Source organism: Bos grunniens, chromosome 25 (assembly GCF_055505025.1).
Source record: "Bos grunniens cultivar Pamir isolate PY7600 chromosome 25, Bosgru_T2T1.0, whole genome shotgun sequence".
NCBI lineage: Eukaryota > Metazoa > Chordata > Mammalia > Artiodactyla > Bovidae > Bos > Bos grunniens.
Window position 1 is genome coordinate 29,651,400 of NC_141189.1, and position 17,001 is coordinate 29,668,400.

Consider the following 17,001-nt stretch of genomic DNA (forward strand, 5'->3'; position numbering starts at 1 on the left):
GCATGAGAGAGACGCCTGGCACTCGGAGTCTTCGATCCTCACTTGTTTGGACCTAAGCACACAGAGGTTTCCTCTATCTCTTTTACATGTGTGTGTGTCTCTGTGTGTATTTTAACTTCTATGTTATCACTCACTTTCCTGCCTTCCAGGCTCTGAGCTCCTTGAACGCCACAGCTTACAGAGGTTTATAACCTCTGGCATGATGCTATGAAGAAGCACTCAAATTTCTGCTAAAAAAAATGATTTATGATTTTATGATTTCCAATAAAAAGTTAAATTATATAATTTCCTCTCACAGGTAGCATATACCCATTTTAAAAAGACACTGAATTACATCTGGGAAGAGGAATCTTTTACTTTTTCCCTCCATATCTGTATATTATTTGAATTTAAGAACCTGTCTTACACTTCAAATTTAGTAAAAAAAAAAAATTAATTTAGTGATATCTCACTTGTACAACACTTTTAATTATGTAGAACACTGGCAGAAAATAAAAAAAGAAGAAACTCCCCAAGAAGCAAAAATAGATGTTGCAAAGTTCACGTGCTTTATTTCTAGAAGAAGGCTAGCTAGCATGCGCTATTTCACTTCCTATTTGTCTGCTTCTCCTAGTACGACAATAAATTTTAGTTGCATTAACAACAGAATCAGGATTCCACTATTACCTCTTATTTGTTGCTTACTTTTCAAGATTACAAGCAGCAAATCAAAAAGGCAGAATGCGGCAGATGACAAAGATCAAATAATAAAGATTCGATGAATCTAGCAATGATCCAGAGATCATTCTCTGTGTAGGCAAATGGTTTTATACACCTCACCAATGACTTAAGGCCCCAATGCCTTATGTTCTAGGGTAGCCATTAATTTATAACTGAATTTTAAATTATATCTGAAGGTAATAATTCAAACGATTACATTGTTTAAAAAGGCAGGGAGGGATATAATATCCTCCAAATACTTAATGCATAATAGTAATATATCCGTGAGACGCAGGACACTGGAGGTGAGGCATAAGAATTATTCAAACAGTGACACTATCTCTAAGAAACAGTATGGTCTCACAGTGAAGACAGTACAGACACCTGTCACAGTAGCAAAAGGTGACATGCCATAAACAGATGCAGAGCCAGTCACTGGGAGGATATGACAGAGAAGAAATTAACTTTAGGTGACAGGTTCAGATGACTTTCTTTAGGAAATGGCACAGGGATTGGGTTTTAAGACACTGTGAACCTGCAAACCTGGGATGAGCAGTCTCCCAACAGAATCTCCAGCGGTGATGGAAATGGTTTATAAGCTGCACGGTTCTTAACCACAAGTGGCAACTGAGTAGTTGAAATGTGGATAATGATTTTACTTCATTTTTAATGATTTTAAATTTAAATGAGGCTAACGTGCAGTGCAGGTACAGTATGTGTAACTCCTGTCACTCAGAAGAGTTCTGGTGCTTTGATAAAGGTGTTTATTTAATGTTTTTCCCAGGCTCAACTACTCAGAACATCTCACATGTGCTTTTTTCCACACACAGACCTCCTATGGCCATGTCCCAGGGCACCATGTTAATCCACCTCTCTGTCTATGATGCAATCTTCCACAAACTCCACAAACTTTATCCTGACTGCTATTCCCAGTCTGTGACGGAACTGGGAATCTGGTTCCCTAAACCTATAATTCCTCCCCTCAACATCCACAGCTGAGCCACACAATGAAAGCAGTCCAGATCCCCGAATCACTTCTTAGAGGACCACTGACTAGGAGAGCTGCCTAACCCACCTGGGACTAGGTTTCAAGCAAAAAATGCACTTTCATTAGTTAAAACATTGAGTTTGGGGGCTGTCTGTCAGAGCATGTAGTTTAGCCAAAGTAAGTAACATACAAATCAGTTTTCTTTTTTTGGTTATTTTATTTTCACCATTAGAAAGCTCTGTATATTGAACATCAATTCTTCCTCTTTCAATTAATTTAATACCATTTTGTCTTTGATAAATATGGGATATCACTAACTAGCTGGTAGCACTGGCATAATGATTTACTATCTCGATAATGCTTCATATTAAGCCACTTATCTGAATTAAATCATCTCAATTTATTGGAATTTCCCTCAAGTTTTGTGATTATTAATTTGTAAGTTGTCAAGTCAGTGATTTGTAACATCCTTTAGTTGTTAGAACCAGAAATTAAATTAAATCTCATCTACATTGAGCACTATTAGAAAATGTTCTGAACTTTTCATGGATAAATCAAAAGTTGATATTCCTTACTGCTGCTTTGAGAAAAGAAACTAGTCTAAGGAAAATGTCCTATTTTGAATCTGATAAGAATTTATGACATTTATTGCTATTTCTCATCTAAAGTAGAAAACAATTACATTCTCCAACTATACCCATAGGTAGGTATTTATCAAAAAACCTTATGTAAGCATTAATAAAACTGTGAGGAGATGTGCTTTATAATCCAAACAATTTTCTAATATGTGGTGACAACTATTCACAGGCAGTTGACACTTGGAACATTTTTCTCATAAAGTTTCAACAGGTATTACTAAATTTTCTTGTTAATGTGTCACATAAACTTTGAAACCCATGATTACCTGCTTTCCCCCTTATAATAATTTCAGCTAACTAGCACTGTCAACAACAATAGGAATTCTAATATGTTCCCAAATAAGTAAGAGCTAGAGCAACTGCTTGAGAAGCAGAGCAGACTGCCCACCCCTTGCAGCAGACACCGTCACCCAGCTGTGGCTAGATGATTAGAACTGAATGGATCAAAATCTATCCTTCCTTCATTACCTGAAAACATTTGATTCAGGCATTTAAAAAAATCACAGAAGTTGTTCTTTCAAACAAATGCAAAACCTAACTTTGCCAAAAATGAACATGAACACCAAATACGGTTCATGTGAAAGATAATAAATATTTCAAATTAGTATCCCTCAACATGAGGCATAAACCATAGACGTGACTGATGGTCCGAAATTTGTCTTTTAACAAGAGGGCATTGGACCTAATTAGCCTCCAGGGCATTTTAGTGTTTGAACACTGCTGCCACATCGGTCAACTTTCACGGATTCATAAAACTGATGCATGACCCTGGACCTAGAAGCAGACGGAACTCAGCAGCGGCCTGTCGCCCGAGTCTGACAAGCTGACTGGTGGTGCTCATCTGCAGACAGTGACTGTGACACATTGAATTCCAGGGGTTCAAACCTGCATAGGAATCTAGCCATTTTCACAAAGCCAGGTAAACAGAAGCTTTCTGCATAATTCCTCCTAGTTTTTTCTGTTCTACTTAAAATTCAGGTCTAATCCTCTTTCGGTATCACTACCTTTGAGGTAACAGATCACTTTTGATATCTAATTTTTTTTGTTTGGTTGTTATTTTTGCCCTCCGCCCCATCTCTAGCAAAAAATTAGCAGAAGTACAGTCTGTTAAGATAGAAAGCAAAGCATAGTCAGTGCAGCTGTGGTGAGACAGATTCATTTTATCATCCAATCATTTCTGTGGAGCGTTTAAAAACATGAAAGTTCTCTTCCCGTATACCTCTTTAAACCGATGAATTTACATGAAAGTAATAGACTGGTGTGCTGCAGTCCATGGGGTCACAAAGAGTTGGGTGTGATTGGGCGACTGAACAACAATAAATATAAACACTTCTCTACTTTGTCAATATATACAGGATTTTAAAAATTAAATTTTAAGTAGAAGGGAAAGGCAACAAAAGGTGAAAAAATAAGAGGGATGGTTACGCTGGCATTAAACTAGGCATCTCATAAAAACACTGCCAAGTAGGTACTGTTTATCTTCACTGTGCAAAGGTGGACACTGAGGCTCAGAGCAGTGAGCTTGTCCAGGGTCACAGAGCTAGAAAATGGGATTTGCTCCCGAGTAGACCTCACTTTAGGGTCTGTGCTCTCGCTCTGCGACATTATACTGTAGTACATGTATAAATTTGTATAAATTCAAAGCATGGTCACAGTGGTTAGGGAAAGAATTGGTACATCTCAAGGCAATTTTGTTGTTCCTGTTGATAATTCTCCTACGCTGTTTATTTTTAATTCTTTCTCTCTATGCTCCTTATCATACTGCTATTGTGACATCTTTTTATTTCTCCAATTCCATTTTCCTCTACTTTCCCAGTTTTTAGCATAAAAACAGTTAAAAATGTATGGTGCTAATAGGAGCTTAACACTAGAACCTGACTTATACGATACATAATTAATCCCTTTTTTAAGTTAATGATTTTAAAAATGTAGGTTCCCCTCAGTGAGACACTAGAACGTGTCCTAAAAACTTCACTGGTATCGATTTTATGAGAAATCTACAAGACGATTTCCAGCCAGGAGCAGAGGCAACCCCATTATCTGGCTCCTGGCAACAGCTATTTATACTTCATTGTGTGTCGTCTGTTTCCATCTAGATGGTTTTTTTTTTTCCTACCAGTACCCAAAAGTTCAACTCCAATAAGAAACAACCAGTTTCTTCTTATCTTTTAAATACGCAACAATCTATCATCATATTCTCATAGTTCTAAATGTATGAAAAAAAGAAAGGCGGAATATCATTTTGAAAGAAGCTCAAACTGCAGCTGGGGAAGATAACTACATTTACTGTTTGGGTCTCCAGAAGACGAGGAAGAGCCAGTGGAGAGGTGAGAGGGTGGCTGGTGGCAGGAGCTGAAGGCAGATAAAATGAAGAGAGGTTATTGTGGGGGTTTTTTCCTCCTGAAGAATACTAGAAACAAATTTCAAATTAAACAACAATTGGTGGGGGGGGGTGATTTTCAAATCTCAAATTCAGGAAAAACTTATTCTCAGAAGATTCTGAATCTCTTACTCCATGGCTCTCGGTCTCCAGCTGCCAAGAGTAAAGCACACTGGGCACTGGCCTCGCCACACTGGTGTGCCAGGACACAGGACAGCAGTGCCCAGGCCTTTGGACATTTTCTTAAGCAGGGAGGTACCTGTGCAGTGGCCGCTAACAATAACTGACAGCATTCATAAGCGTATTCTATGCTTTGCTAAAAAAACCACAAGAGTACGCACTGTGCTTTTAAAAAAAAAAAAAGATGCAATGTGCATTATAACCAGATAAACTAATCATTTAAAGATATAACTATGAAAGAGTTAGCTACATTCCTGGTTTTAAACAATAAAAGTCATACACATGTTAATTGGAAAAAAACCCAAAACCATTTTCCTGGAATTATGTGTTTTGTCAGCCTAAAAGAAGCAGGGTTCTGAGTAAGACCGAAAAGGAAATGGCCTCTCCTAAAGTGGGGGTGAGGAGCACAGAAAAATGGGAGAACATGAGAAAATAGACAAAATGAACCTGGAAGCATCTTACTGAAATGAGGACTGGCTTCTCAAGTCACCTTACTGTATTACTGCCAAATCCCTAGAGTTCCATCAGTTAATGAATCTTCAGAAAGAGCTACCGAGAACAGCATTACGCTTTCATTTCAAAGAACTTAGAGTGTATAAGGTACATGAGTGGACGGAGGGCAGACACACGGCGTGGGAAGGAGACACACACACTCAGCCTGGTTCACGGGAGGGTAAATGTGACCGTTTTGCCCCTCTGCCCACAGACAGACTGACCTTCCTTGAGACTTTTCTGGTGGCTCCCTTCAAGGCATTCCTTTTCTTTGAGTGGCTCAAAATCGCCAGCAGTTAAAATCTCCGGGAAGCCCTGTTGCTGCTTCTTGGAGCTATCGATCATGGTGAGAGGCTCTTGGAGACAGGCAGCATCCAGCAGAGGAAAAGCTCAATCTGCCGACCAGCAGAGGCCGGCACTGGGAATCTTCTGGCCCCTGCCGGGTGCCGGCCGCCGGCCACCTCCTCACAATACCCCGATCCCTGGGCAGTTATATCTTTAAGCAGCTGAAGGCAGCCGTTACCCTTTCGTTCCCAGCTTGACCTGCAAATCCACTCCTGCTGCTGGAAGCCCGAAACTCTCTCCCACGTTGGGAGGCAGAGCCACGGAGGCACGATGCTGAAATCCCACCCCTTTTCCCAGCCAGCCCCCTTTCCCTTGCCATTCCAGCCTCCCCCGCACCCGGGACTTCAATCTGCAGTTTGATGGTCCGCATCATCTGACAAACACTGACTCAAGCAGTTAAAAATAAATCCCCTAGTTGTTAAAAGAGAAGACTTTGCTGATACCTAAGAAGACAAATTGCTGCCTGTGGTCTCTCTCCGGCTCTCTATAAACACAGCCGCAGGCTATGGAAATACTTTCTATCAGCCAGCCAAGCACATCCATTACTCATTAAGTTCTCCAGCTAAACAAACGGTGGTCTAGGGCATCCGAAGGAAGAGGGTCTTATCACAGCAGACGCAACACAGTGAATAAACATGCTTCTAGCATATCTGGATAAAAACAGAGGCATGTCACCACCAACTGCTCTCATGGGGTGCTTTTTCCGCGTCCGGCTCTCCCGGCACAGCCACTGCCAGTGCTCCCTGTCGCAGGGAAATGCCCGTAACTGCAGCTTTCTGCTTTCGCCAGTGCAGACCCAGGCGGCAGTTTTCCTTTGTGCCACTAGTCGGCTGAGAGAGTTAACATCGCCATGATTGTGGGAAGGAAAAATCTCCTCCCCTGTATTGAAGGCAGACACAGAGAGCTTCTAGTTCATAACATATTCCACCAGCAACCAGCCACGTTTAATTTCACACTAGCTATCAACACTGGGTACCTCTCCCCCGGGTCACTGGTGTCCACTAGGCACAGGGAAGCTGCCTGAAGGAAATCTGCAGGGAAGGCAACTCCAGGCAAAGTCAGAACACCTGCTTTTACACACACCAAACACCTATCTATCCAGAGCTGGAGCCAAAAGAATCTCATTTTCACGGTTTGAAGTCAGCTCCTATGAAAAGAGCTCCCATAAAACCCATTAGAAATTTTAAGAGCAGGAGACTGGTCCTCTTCCATGAGCAATCTGTTTTTGTTTTGTTTACTTTTTAAGTAGTCAACATCTAACAGTGCCTGGAATAGAAGGAGGGAGTTCTCAACAAATACTTGTTGCGTGACTGAGTGAATGAAGGAAGGCAGAAAATCATATTCAGAGCTCTTCTGGTGAAACTCAGAGTTCTGAAGAAGTCCTAGATCAATGACCAAGAGTCACTAACTTCTAGATGAACAACTACATGCTCTTTAAAGGAAGCACATCTTCTCTTTAAAAGAAACCACACACATACACTTTGTGCATATGACATGACCCCTTTCTGGCAAGAAGAAAGGCTTACATTTTTACAGCCTGGAAAAATGAATATTCTCTTCCTCATTTAACAGAGATGGGGGACTGGATCAAGATTCTTTCCTTTGTCCCTGGTTTCAGGGCTCGCGTGCCCTAAATCCATGCTGTTCTACAAAGATGGGTATCTACCCTTCTTCAGCATCTCTCGAGAATGGGATTACACAACATGTGGCATGCTTCTTGTCAACTGAAATTCCTTCGGAGGCAATTTAAGCCCAGCGTTGGTAGTCTAAACCCATGCAGGAACACACAGCGACGAACTTAACACAATTCTCAAACATGCCCTCAAATGCTCTGCTACTACTTCTAATGCTAAGGCCTCCATTCTTCTAAATTAACTGTTTAATGGAGTTATGCCTTTAAATGGAGAAGGAAATGGCAACCCACTCCAGTATCCTTGCCTGGAAAATGCCATGGACAGAGAAGCCTGGTAGGCTACAGTCCATGGGGTCGCAAAGTCGGACACGACTGAGTGACTTCACTTCACACCTTTAAAGGAGTAAGAAAAAAACAACAACAACACGTTTTTGGCAGACATTCTTTGGGCCAGTTCAAAGAAAGTTTTGCAAAGATTATCTCATTTAACCCCTTTGCAATCACTATGATTATTTGTACATTCTAGACATTTTATAGACCAAGACCAAAGTCTTGTAAGCTTGTAAGCAGCCAATCTGAAATTCAACCAACACTGGCACTACAGTGCCTGCTGTCTTCTAAAACATGCTCTGTTTCTAGGCTTTAGTTTGATCTTGGGACAGGTTTAACAGCAGAGACCATTACTGGTTATTGCCTTTGAGTAATTCTACTCCTGGTGAGGGAGAATGAAGGCAACATAATCATACTAGAGTGTTTTGATGAATCAATTTAACTTCTCTTGAAATACTAACAGCAGCCAACTTTGCTGAGTGCTTACAATGAGCCACAGTCTCAGTGCTTGTCATATATTATCACATTCATTCTGTTGACATACCTGTGATTTCAATGTTGGTATCCTAGTTTACAGGCTTTCCAGGTGGCTCAGTGATAAAAAAAAAACCTGTCTGCCAATGCAGGGGACACATATACGAGCCCTGGGTCAGGAAGATCCCTTGGAGAAGGAAATGGCAACCCACTCCAGTATTCTTGCCTGGAGAATCCCATGGGCAGAGGAGCCTGGTGGGCTACAGTCCATGGGGTTGCAAACAGTCAGACACAACTGAACGTGCATGCATATATATCGATCCTAATTTACAGGTGTGAAAACTGAGGCCTAGAAAAATCAAATATTTTGTCAGAGTCACGTATCTTGTAAGTGATGGCCACGGTTCCAAATAGGCAGCTTTGCAGGTTCACATTCTTAACTGCACTCCAAAGGAACAACAAAAACAATAAAGCCCAACACTCTCTTTTGCAGGGATGCTACTTTTAAAATTGTACTCAACTGTTTTTTTGGCCCCAGGTTTAGAAGCCTGAGTATATTCAAAGCTCCATCAGCCATTTAAAAATTCTTTATTGGCCATGTTTGTGTGTGTATTTAGTATGTTAAAACAGAAAACAGTCTTAGGGATCATCTGCAAACTTATTATTTTTTATCTGATAAATATAAAAGATCTCAAAATAAGGAAATATTTTCTGGCTGTAGATTTGTATTAAAAGTCTGCCTCTGTAGTTTTGAAAGGGAATAATAATTTCTCTAGTAGTGAATAGGCCTGAAAGGACATTTATTTTGCTATTTTAAAAAATCTGAAATAATTTCAAATTCAAAGAGCCCTATTTCCATGAACCATCTGCGAGGAGGCTCTGACACAATAGCTCTCTACCCTACGTGCTCTGGTCTGTAATTCCTACAAACAAGGCTAATTCTCCAAAGGAACCACAATATGACCATCAATATCAGGAAATTAATGCCGACCTATCACTGCCACCTACAGACTCCATTCACGTTCTGCCAGTTGTCAGGACATCCTTTATAGTAGAAGGACCCAAGCCAGGATCACATATGGCACAGAGTCTGAGTCTCTTCAGTTTTCTTCCATCTTTCTCAATGTTTCTTTCTTGACTTTTGAAGATTACAAGGTGGTTACTTGGTAGAGTTACTCTCAGTTCTTTTGATGTGTCTTCAAGATTAGATACAAGTCATAACAGGAGTATTTTTGGCAGGAATACCATAGAAGCAGTGTGTTCTTTCCATCCCACTAGGTGGTAGGGGACAAATTCAGTTTCTCTGATAGCTGATGGTGTTTATCTTGATTGATTTGTTAAAGTGGCAACGGCCAGCTTTCTTCACTGAAAAATTAATTTTTCTCTTGGTAATTAATGATTTCACGGGGCTGAGTTATTTATTACTAGCATGACTGACAAATGATGGTTTTGAAAATTCTATCATTCCTTCTACATTTATTAGTGGTGCATCCTATTGTAAGAAAAAATTCTCTTTATTCACTTTATGTTATCTATTTATAACAGTAAGGACTCAGCTATTCAAATTTTATTCAATGGGTTATAAAATGTTCCAATCATTCCTTATTTTGATGCTCAAATAATTTCAGATTTGGCCCATGGGAATCCCCTTGAGCTGGCTTCAGTTTCTTACTGTTCTGATTTCATCGTTCTTTGAACACTTTCTTACTTTTTGGTATTAAGATGTTCTAAGCTCACGTTTTACTTTTCCTGCTCTGTTGAGAAACTAAGGTGTGAATTCTGGGTGTGCTCAATGCTATTTGGGTGTCATTATTCCCAGGCCTTTTCTGAGTCAGACGTAGGATTTATGTCTGAGTTTATGTGTATCTGTGTGTGTAAGCATAAATGTATTTATGTGTCTCACTATTAACAGATGTAAATATAGACCTATATTTAAGTATGCACATCTATTTATTTATTTATATATATTGAAAACCATGAGTTCACCCCAATGCCTCCACTTCCAATCCAACCCCACTGGGTCAACTCAGTTTCCTTCTTTTCTATATTTGTAGGGTCCTCCTCCTATAGTGAGGATCTTGTCCCATGGGTCTCTGCCACCCCACTCATGGATACCCCATTCACCCCATTCACGGCTGTGGCCAAACCCCAGGGAGGTATGTCTCCCCGCCCACAGGCTCTGAAGCCCTGCACTGGACTTCTGCCCCCACTCCCACAGGGCAGCTGCCTTGCTCAGCCCCACTTAATGTCTTTCCGATCAAATCAGGGCTGGTGAGAGGAAGGAGACTTGCTTTCCTGCCCGGTAAGAAGGGACCACAGTTGTCACGTGGACTGCTTTCCAATACATCTGCCCTGTTCTTTACTAAATGTGCTATATCATCAGCATGTGGCACTTGGCTCTATTGTCACAAGTGGCTTTTAACTTCAAATGATAAGTGACTTAATTCACTTTGGCTATGATAAATCTGCTTCCACAGTGTTTGTGTCTATACTCAAAAGAGTTGTTTTAGTATGAAAGAGAATACCATAAATCAAGTCAATTTTCCCACTACCCCAAGCATAGATATTTAATAAGCGTGAGAAAAGCTGTATGGCTTGAGACTAGGAACAATCCAAGAAAGGCTTCCGGGAATCAGAACAGAAACAAACGTGGCTCAAGGGACCTACACAAAAACTTGGCAGAGTCAACATACGCTTATAAAACTGCTGACGAAAAAGACCATCAGTGTGATGATGCTATGCTTCAATAAGGAAAAACCTGAGGGTGTTAATGTTCCCCCAACGTAAAACACATTCAAAAGTAATGAGTAAAGTAATTAGCAGCAGAACGCAAGGAGACCGCTAAAGACTGCGTGTACTTCTGCAGCATTCTGGGCCCCGGGATTGAGGAGGATGCTCGTCTTCTTGTCTTCCACCTCCTGGTTCTTTGGAACAGGTACGCAGGGGGCCATTCACTGAATCACATGTGGGCACTCTGGGGCTTCTTTCGCACAGTCTGAGCACAGTATCATGACATTTGTAGAGACACAGTCAGTCAGGTTGGAACCATTTAGGGAGGAAAAGTTTCAGTCCAGATGACACCTATGTTTTTTTCCCTCAAGATACCATATTTTCAGTGAGATGCATATACAATCCCTAATTTTCTCCTTTTTAACATTATAAATACCACAATAAAATATCACATTTTAGATGATTATTAAATGGTAAATCCCAATGATTTCATAATTATTAAGCCCAAGTAGATAATCCTGATAACTTAAAATATTTTTTGTAAACAAGGATAGTTAAGAGTGCTGCCTGTGAAATCAGGCAACATATCTTAAAAGTTGTTCATTTTTACCACTGTTTAAATCCATGGACACTGTATCCATTGCATATACAAAGAGATTATAGAAATGACTGTTCACAAGGATACGTTTTTCTGACATTTCCAAGATAATAAGATTTTGAAAGAATATCAGTGATTTGAAGAACTAAGTACGGTAGCATAACTCAACACTGCAAAAGGGCCAAAAAGTGAAGTCACTAAGTCGTGTCTGACTCTTTGCGACCCCTTAGACCGTAGCCTACCAGGCTCCTCTGTCCATGGGATTTTCCAGGCAATAGTACTGGAGTGGGTTGCCATTTCCTTCTCTAGGGGATCTTCCCAACCCAGGGCTCAAACCCGGGTCTCCCGTATTACAGACAGACGCTTTACCGTCTGAGCCACCAGGGGCCAAACAGCCTAATAATCACTGGGTTTGTAATCTGTGCCTATCATACTCTTCCATCCTAGAAAGCAGCCAGGACTGGCACGAACGGCACTTCCCTCCTGTGTTTGTTTTATCCTCTCTGAAGATGTGGCCAGGTTTGTCATGACTGGAACTGTACCAGTAACACTTTGCTGACTAACATCTGCTTAAGCTGAGGGGAGATAACCTTCTGTGGGGCAGGGCAACTGGGGGTTTCCTCGCTCTTTCCAGGTGAGTCCTCACGGGACAGTGGCACCACCCAATGGCAGTATTCTGACTGCATCTCAGAGACTGGGGCCCTTTGCCTCCTCCTGCCCAAATCCTTCATCAGGATAATCAAGAGAGGACAGGATATACTTTATCAGATTTAAGAAAGTCATCCAAATCCTTTCTCTACTTCTAAGTCTGAGAGTTACTTTATAAACATACAGATAGACAACTGGCTGAAGATTCACAACCAAGAGTGTTCTTAGGTTGTATTTCTTCAAAGCAGACCTCCTTACACTGAGTTATGGAATGTAAGGGAGAATGAGATGACGACAGCTTTGAGGGTTTAGCAGAGATGGAAGGGGGAGTGAGAAGAGGATCAGGCCCTGTGAAGGCCAGATGGCACGTCAGCCAGTCACGACCTGTGTGGGGCCGAGGTCCGCGCCTGCGACAAAGAGACTGATGAGCACAGTGTTTCTCGATCTTTTCCACATTTTAGCTCCTGACCCTTTTAAATATAAGTTTTCCTAATCACTTTTCCTTGAAACTTTAACACCACAGATTCACTGTATACATTTATATGCTCTATGTATATCTGTACATTAGTGAAAATTGCTTAGTCGTGTCCAACTCTTTGTGACGCCATGGCCTACCCAGTCTATGGAATTCTCCAGGCGAGAATACTGGAGTGTGAAGTTTTTCCCTTCTCCAGGGGATCTTCCCAACACAGGGGCTTAACCCAAGTCTTCCACATTGCAGGCAGATTCTTTAGCAGCGGAGCCAAAAGAATATTGGAGTGGGTAGCCTATCCCTTTTCTAACGGATCTTCCCAACCCAGGAATCAAACTGGGGTCTCCTGCATTGCAGGTGGATTCTTTTCCAACTGAGCTATCAGGGAAGCCCCTGTACATTATATATTATCTGTACATTATATATTAAAAAATACTTTTTTTTTGCCCATCTTCCAAGAGCCATTTTTCACTTCTGTTGAGAATGCTTAATGTATGAGAAAAAAAAGCCAGTTTTTCCTTTTTGTTGAGGGAAAAAAACAAGTAATAAGAATAACAATAAGAATGAACTGTGTGCAGGAAACCCTCAATGAGAGAATAACAAATGTTCACCATCTGTGACAATGGTTTTTAGATCACAAGTAAATTTAGCAGGACTTTGAGGGTCTTTATGACCCTCAGCAGCTCTGAGGGAAACGCATATTGATATTTGGTTTATTAAAAAAAAGTGCAGTTTAGCTATGAAATGATGTGTTTTCAAGTTGCTCTGCTGGTGAACACATATCCTTAATCCTGGTTTCCTCACTCCAACATTCTTTTTTACCAAAAGTGAAACCTTGTGGGCTTTTTCTTTTTACTAAATTTACGTGTAATTTTTCAGAGGCATATATTAAGAAAAATTGGTAACTTGATTTCAGGAGGAGGATAAGATCACATATGGATTTTATGAAGGTTAGAGGCAGGATGGTTTTGGGGAAGGAACACGACTTCAGAGTTAAACAAAATTCGGCTGTTGAAATCTGCGAGATCTTAGAAAAGTGGTAACATCATTGTGCTGGGGCTGCCTCATCTATAGAAGTGTATTAACGATGATAACAGCAGTAGCTGTTTTCTGTGATTATAAAAATCAGGGGAAAATGCATATAAAATTCCTAGGACAGGCACGATAGGCACTTGCCAAACGGTGGAGTCTTTTGGGGCTCACTTTTGGAATGATCTCCTTTGTCTGCTTCCCCCATGGCTCCCTGTCTGCTAAGTGTAGGGTTTCTCCAGCAAAAACACACACATACCCACACACCCCCCCCAGCAAACCACCCTGCCCCCTCCAACACACACCCCAGCAACCACCACACCACATTCTGTTTTCCAACCCCACCCTCTGAGGCTGCAGCAGGATGCAGATAAAGTTCATCATTTTTTGGTTTGGCACTTAATACCTTCTGGTGTCCTTCCACTATTTGAGATTTCATGTATTAGATTAAATTTGAAAGGTTTTTATACATGCAGCGAACACTGCTGATATTTTTCCACTTAACTGGAATAATGAAATCGAAAACCCACTCCAGGTGTCTAATCTCAGCCAAGTCGTGAGCCACCGGCTCTGAGAAGTGAGTAGAACAAACCCTGGGACATAGTTTTAGGAATCCAAGTTGTCTTCTTGGATGAGTCCTTTGTGGAAAATGTAAAAATTTCGTGTTTTCATTTTGTTAACCCTGAGAAAAGAATCAAGTGTTGCCATGTAAGAATGAAAAGTAAAGAGAGCTGGACCTTGCGGTGATGACACGATCAGGCCTAGAGAAGGCAGAATGCTGGCAGCCTGCAGTGGTCTGACAGAGGCGCGGGGGGAGAAGTGGGCTGCTGTGCAAGCAGGCAGCGCAGGCTCCCAGCTCCTGCCAGGGTGCTGGGGCACCGCGGCCTCATGTCCAGCAGCAGTCACATTTATGCAAAAATGCACGTGTCACAGTAAATTAATACCGATTTGAATTTCATTAGCTTTGCAGATTTCTGTAAATAACATACAGAAGTGTTCTTGTTTTGCAGCTGTGCAAGTGCTACTAAGCACAAGGAGTTTTAAACTTCTTTTACAGTTGTACCTAATTCTGAAACACTACACTAGTAAAAATTAAGTCATCTACTAACTGTTCTTAAAGGGTGAGTACATTTCTTAAGTTTGTGAACCGCTGCTTCACCATGTAACTCAAATGGGGAGAAGGGGCCCACGTTCTCTGTGGCTTGGCTTCCACAGCATTATCCTGAGGTGAGAAGGAAGCATTTGTCTTTGTTTATCTAATTTGAATGGGGATCCTATTTTGCCATCTTGGGAGTCATGATAAAAAGCAGTAATGACACCAAGAAGGGCTTGAGAAATTAAGGAAGCAGGAGGACTCTCCAAATTCAATATAAAACCATGCCATGCCCTCACGCCTGCTCCAAGATGTTCCCTTTATCTCTTATTGACTCTGAATTGTCTGCACCACTGTTCCAGAGCGTCTCCATTTTCCTCAAGGCCACACTACCTAACTACCCTTACACCTTTGTCAGCAAGTAACTTGGGCTACTAGATTTATGAATATTACGGGCTTCAGACATATGCTGCGCTCCACCTTACCACTCCCATCCCACCTCCTGTCTTTGAGGAAAAAGCAATCTTTTTTTCTAGCAGAGGAGAAACCAGACACTTTATTTAGGATTTCATTTCTCTCCCACCTACTTACAAAACTGTGATCAGTGAATGGAACTTCTCCTTGACGATCTGTTGTGCCCACTGAGACTTCACTGGCATCACCCATCAATGCTAAACACCCACCACTGCATGAGGAACACATATACCCTATCTCGGATTTAGGCAATTCTTGCTTTCTGAATAGCAGATCCTAAATGAGTTTTCCCTCAGCAGCTAAAACACCCTTGATGTTAAGATTATATGCTATACTCAGGATGAAATCATCTCTAATTTTATAAGATAGGCTTTTCTGGAAAAACAAAGATTTTTTTTTTTTTTTAAAGACAAGCAATGGGCTTAGCCTAGACCTCACATAATCTAGCTCCAAACAATGCACTTAAAAACCAATGCTTGCTGTCTCACTCATCTGCACAGTCCCAGTGCCTGGCTCACTGACTGCTCCATCGATGCTGCTTGGATAAATAAAACAATGTCACTCAACTGACCCACATTCATCCAGGCCTCTCCCTACCAACCTAATTCAGCCTCCACTTCTTAGCTTGGCATTCAAAGCCATCACCACTTTGTTTCTCACTTTCCTAAGTAGCATTATTAACCCTGAACACGCTCCTGTGCTTCAGCTGAATCAAACTGCTTATACCCCGACAGGCTCTGAGACTTCCTTGTCTTTGCTCAAGCTTTTCCATCTGAAATTCTGACATCTGCCCATGGAGACTGTACCCGAGCAGGAACTAACTCCAGTATTAATCTCTTTCAGAAGCTTTTCAGGATGTCTCTCAACACCACCAAAGAGTCATATCTGAAGACTCATGATACCTATCATGGGAGGACTCCGCCTTCGTGAATAAAAAAGATGATGATGTTGGTCACTCTTGTTTGTATATCATTTATTGTGCACCGAAGCACTGCATTTCCACATGGTGCTAAGCATTTCACATACCCCCACTCAGTGTACTCTTTCCAATAACTCTGGCTACTGCTGCTGCTACTGCTGCTAAGTTGCTTCAGTTGTATCCAACTCTGTGTGACCCCATAGATGGCAGCCCACCAGGCTCCCCCGTCCCTGGGATTCTCCAGGCAAGAACACTGGAGTGGGTTGCCATTTCCTTCTCCAATGCATGAAAGTGAAAAGTGAAAGGGAAGTCACTCAGTCGTGTCCGACTCTTAGCGACCCCATGGGCTGCAGCCCACCAGGCTCCTCTGTCCATGGGATTCTCCAGGCAAGAGTACTGGAGTGGGGTGCCATTGCCTTCTCTGCTGGCTACTACTGTCTCTTTTTTATACTGAAGCATGGAGAGGTGAAGTAACTTGTCCAGCTACAAAGCTTGTAAGGAGTAGAGGAGAGATCTGTAACCTAGGCAGTACATATGCAGACTACTAGCTTTTCTCAGTGAGGTCTGCAAGAGAATTAAGCCCTAGTGCACAAAGGCATCCACTGTATGAAACTAACTTCTCTCCTGTTGTCTAAAACGGTATGAGCTATGTCATCCTTGGGATAACTGAGTAAAGACTCACTCTAATCACATCTGTAGGGATTAATTTTCTCACATAAACTTGGCTGAAAACAAATTTTTTAAGCCAAAAATTTAATTAGAAAAGTAAAAACTGTTCCGCAGGTCTTAATCCTTGACAATCAAGTGTATTCATGAACAGCAAGTATCTCCATGTAAACAGTTCTCGTTGGAAGAGCTGGAGGGAACTCCTCTGGGGCA

At 41.5% G+C, this 17,001-nt stretch overlaps 1 protein-coding gene and 1 long non-coding RNA gene across 12 annotated transcripts in view; one reads left to right on the forward strand and one right to left on the reverse strand.

Moving 5' to 3' along the window:
- Positions 1 to 17,001, reverse strand: part of MRTFB (myocardin related transcription factor B) — a 317,022-nt gene that overhangs the window by 65,484 nt on the left and 234,537 nt on the right. Inside the window, exon 1 of one of the 11 annotated variants that reach the window (XM_086375693.1) lies at positions 5,602 to 6,460. The exons of the other annotated variants lie outside the window; for them this stretch is intronic. Within the exon in view, the coding sequence (XP_086231819.1) occupies positions 5,602 to 5,722 (121 nt within the window). The 5' untranslated portion in view covers positions 5,723 to 6,460. Of the gene's footprint in view, positions 1 to 5,601; positions 6,461 to 17,001 lie in introns of those variants that run through there. 11 annotated transcript variants of the gene reach the window in all.
- On the forward strand, positions 10,972 to 16,158 carry LOC147345382 (uncharacterized). The gene is made up of 3 exons (XR_015154711.1): positions 10,972 to 11,094; positions 11,935 to 12,006; positions 16,047 to 16,158. It is a non-coding gene; the product is annotated as an uncharacterized LOC147345382 (long non-coding RNA).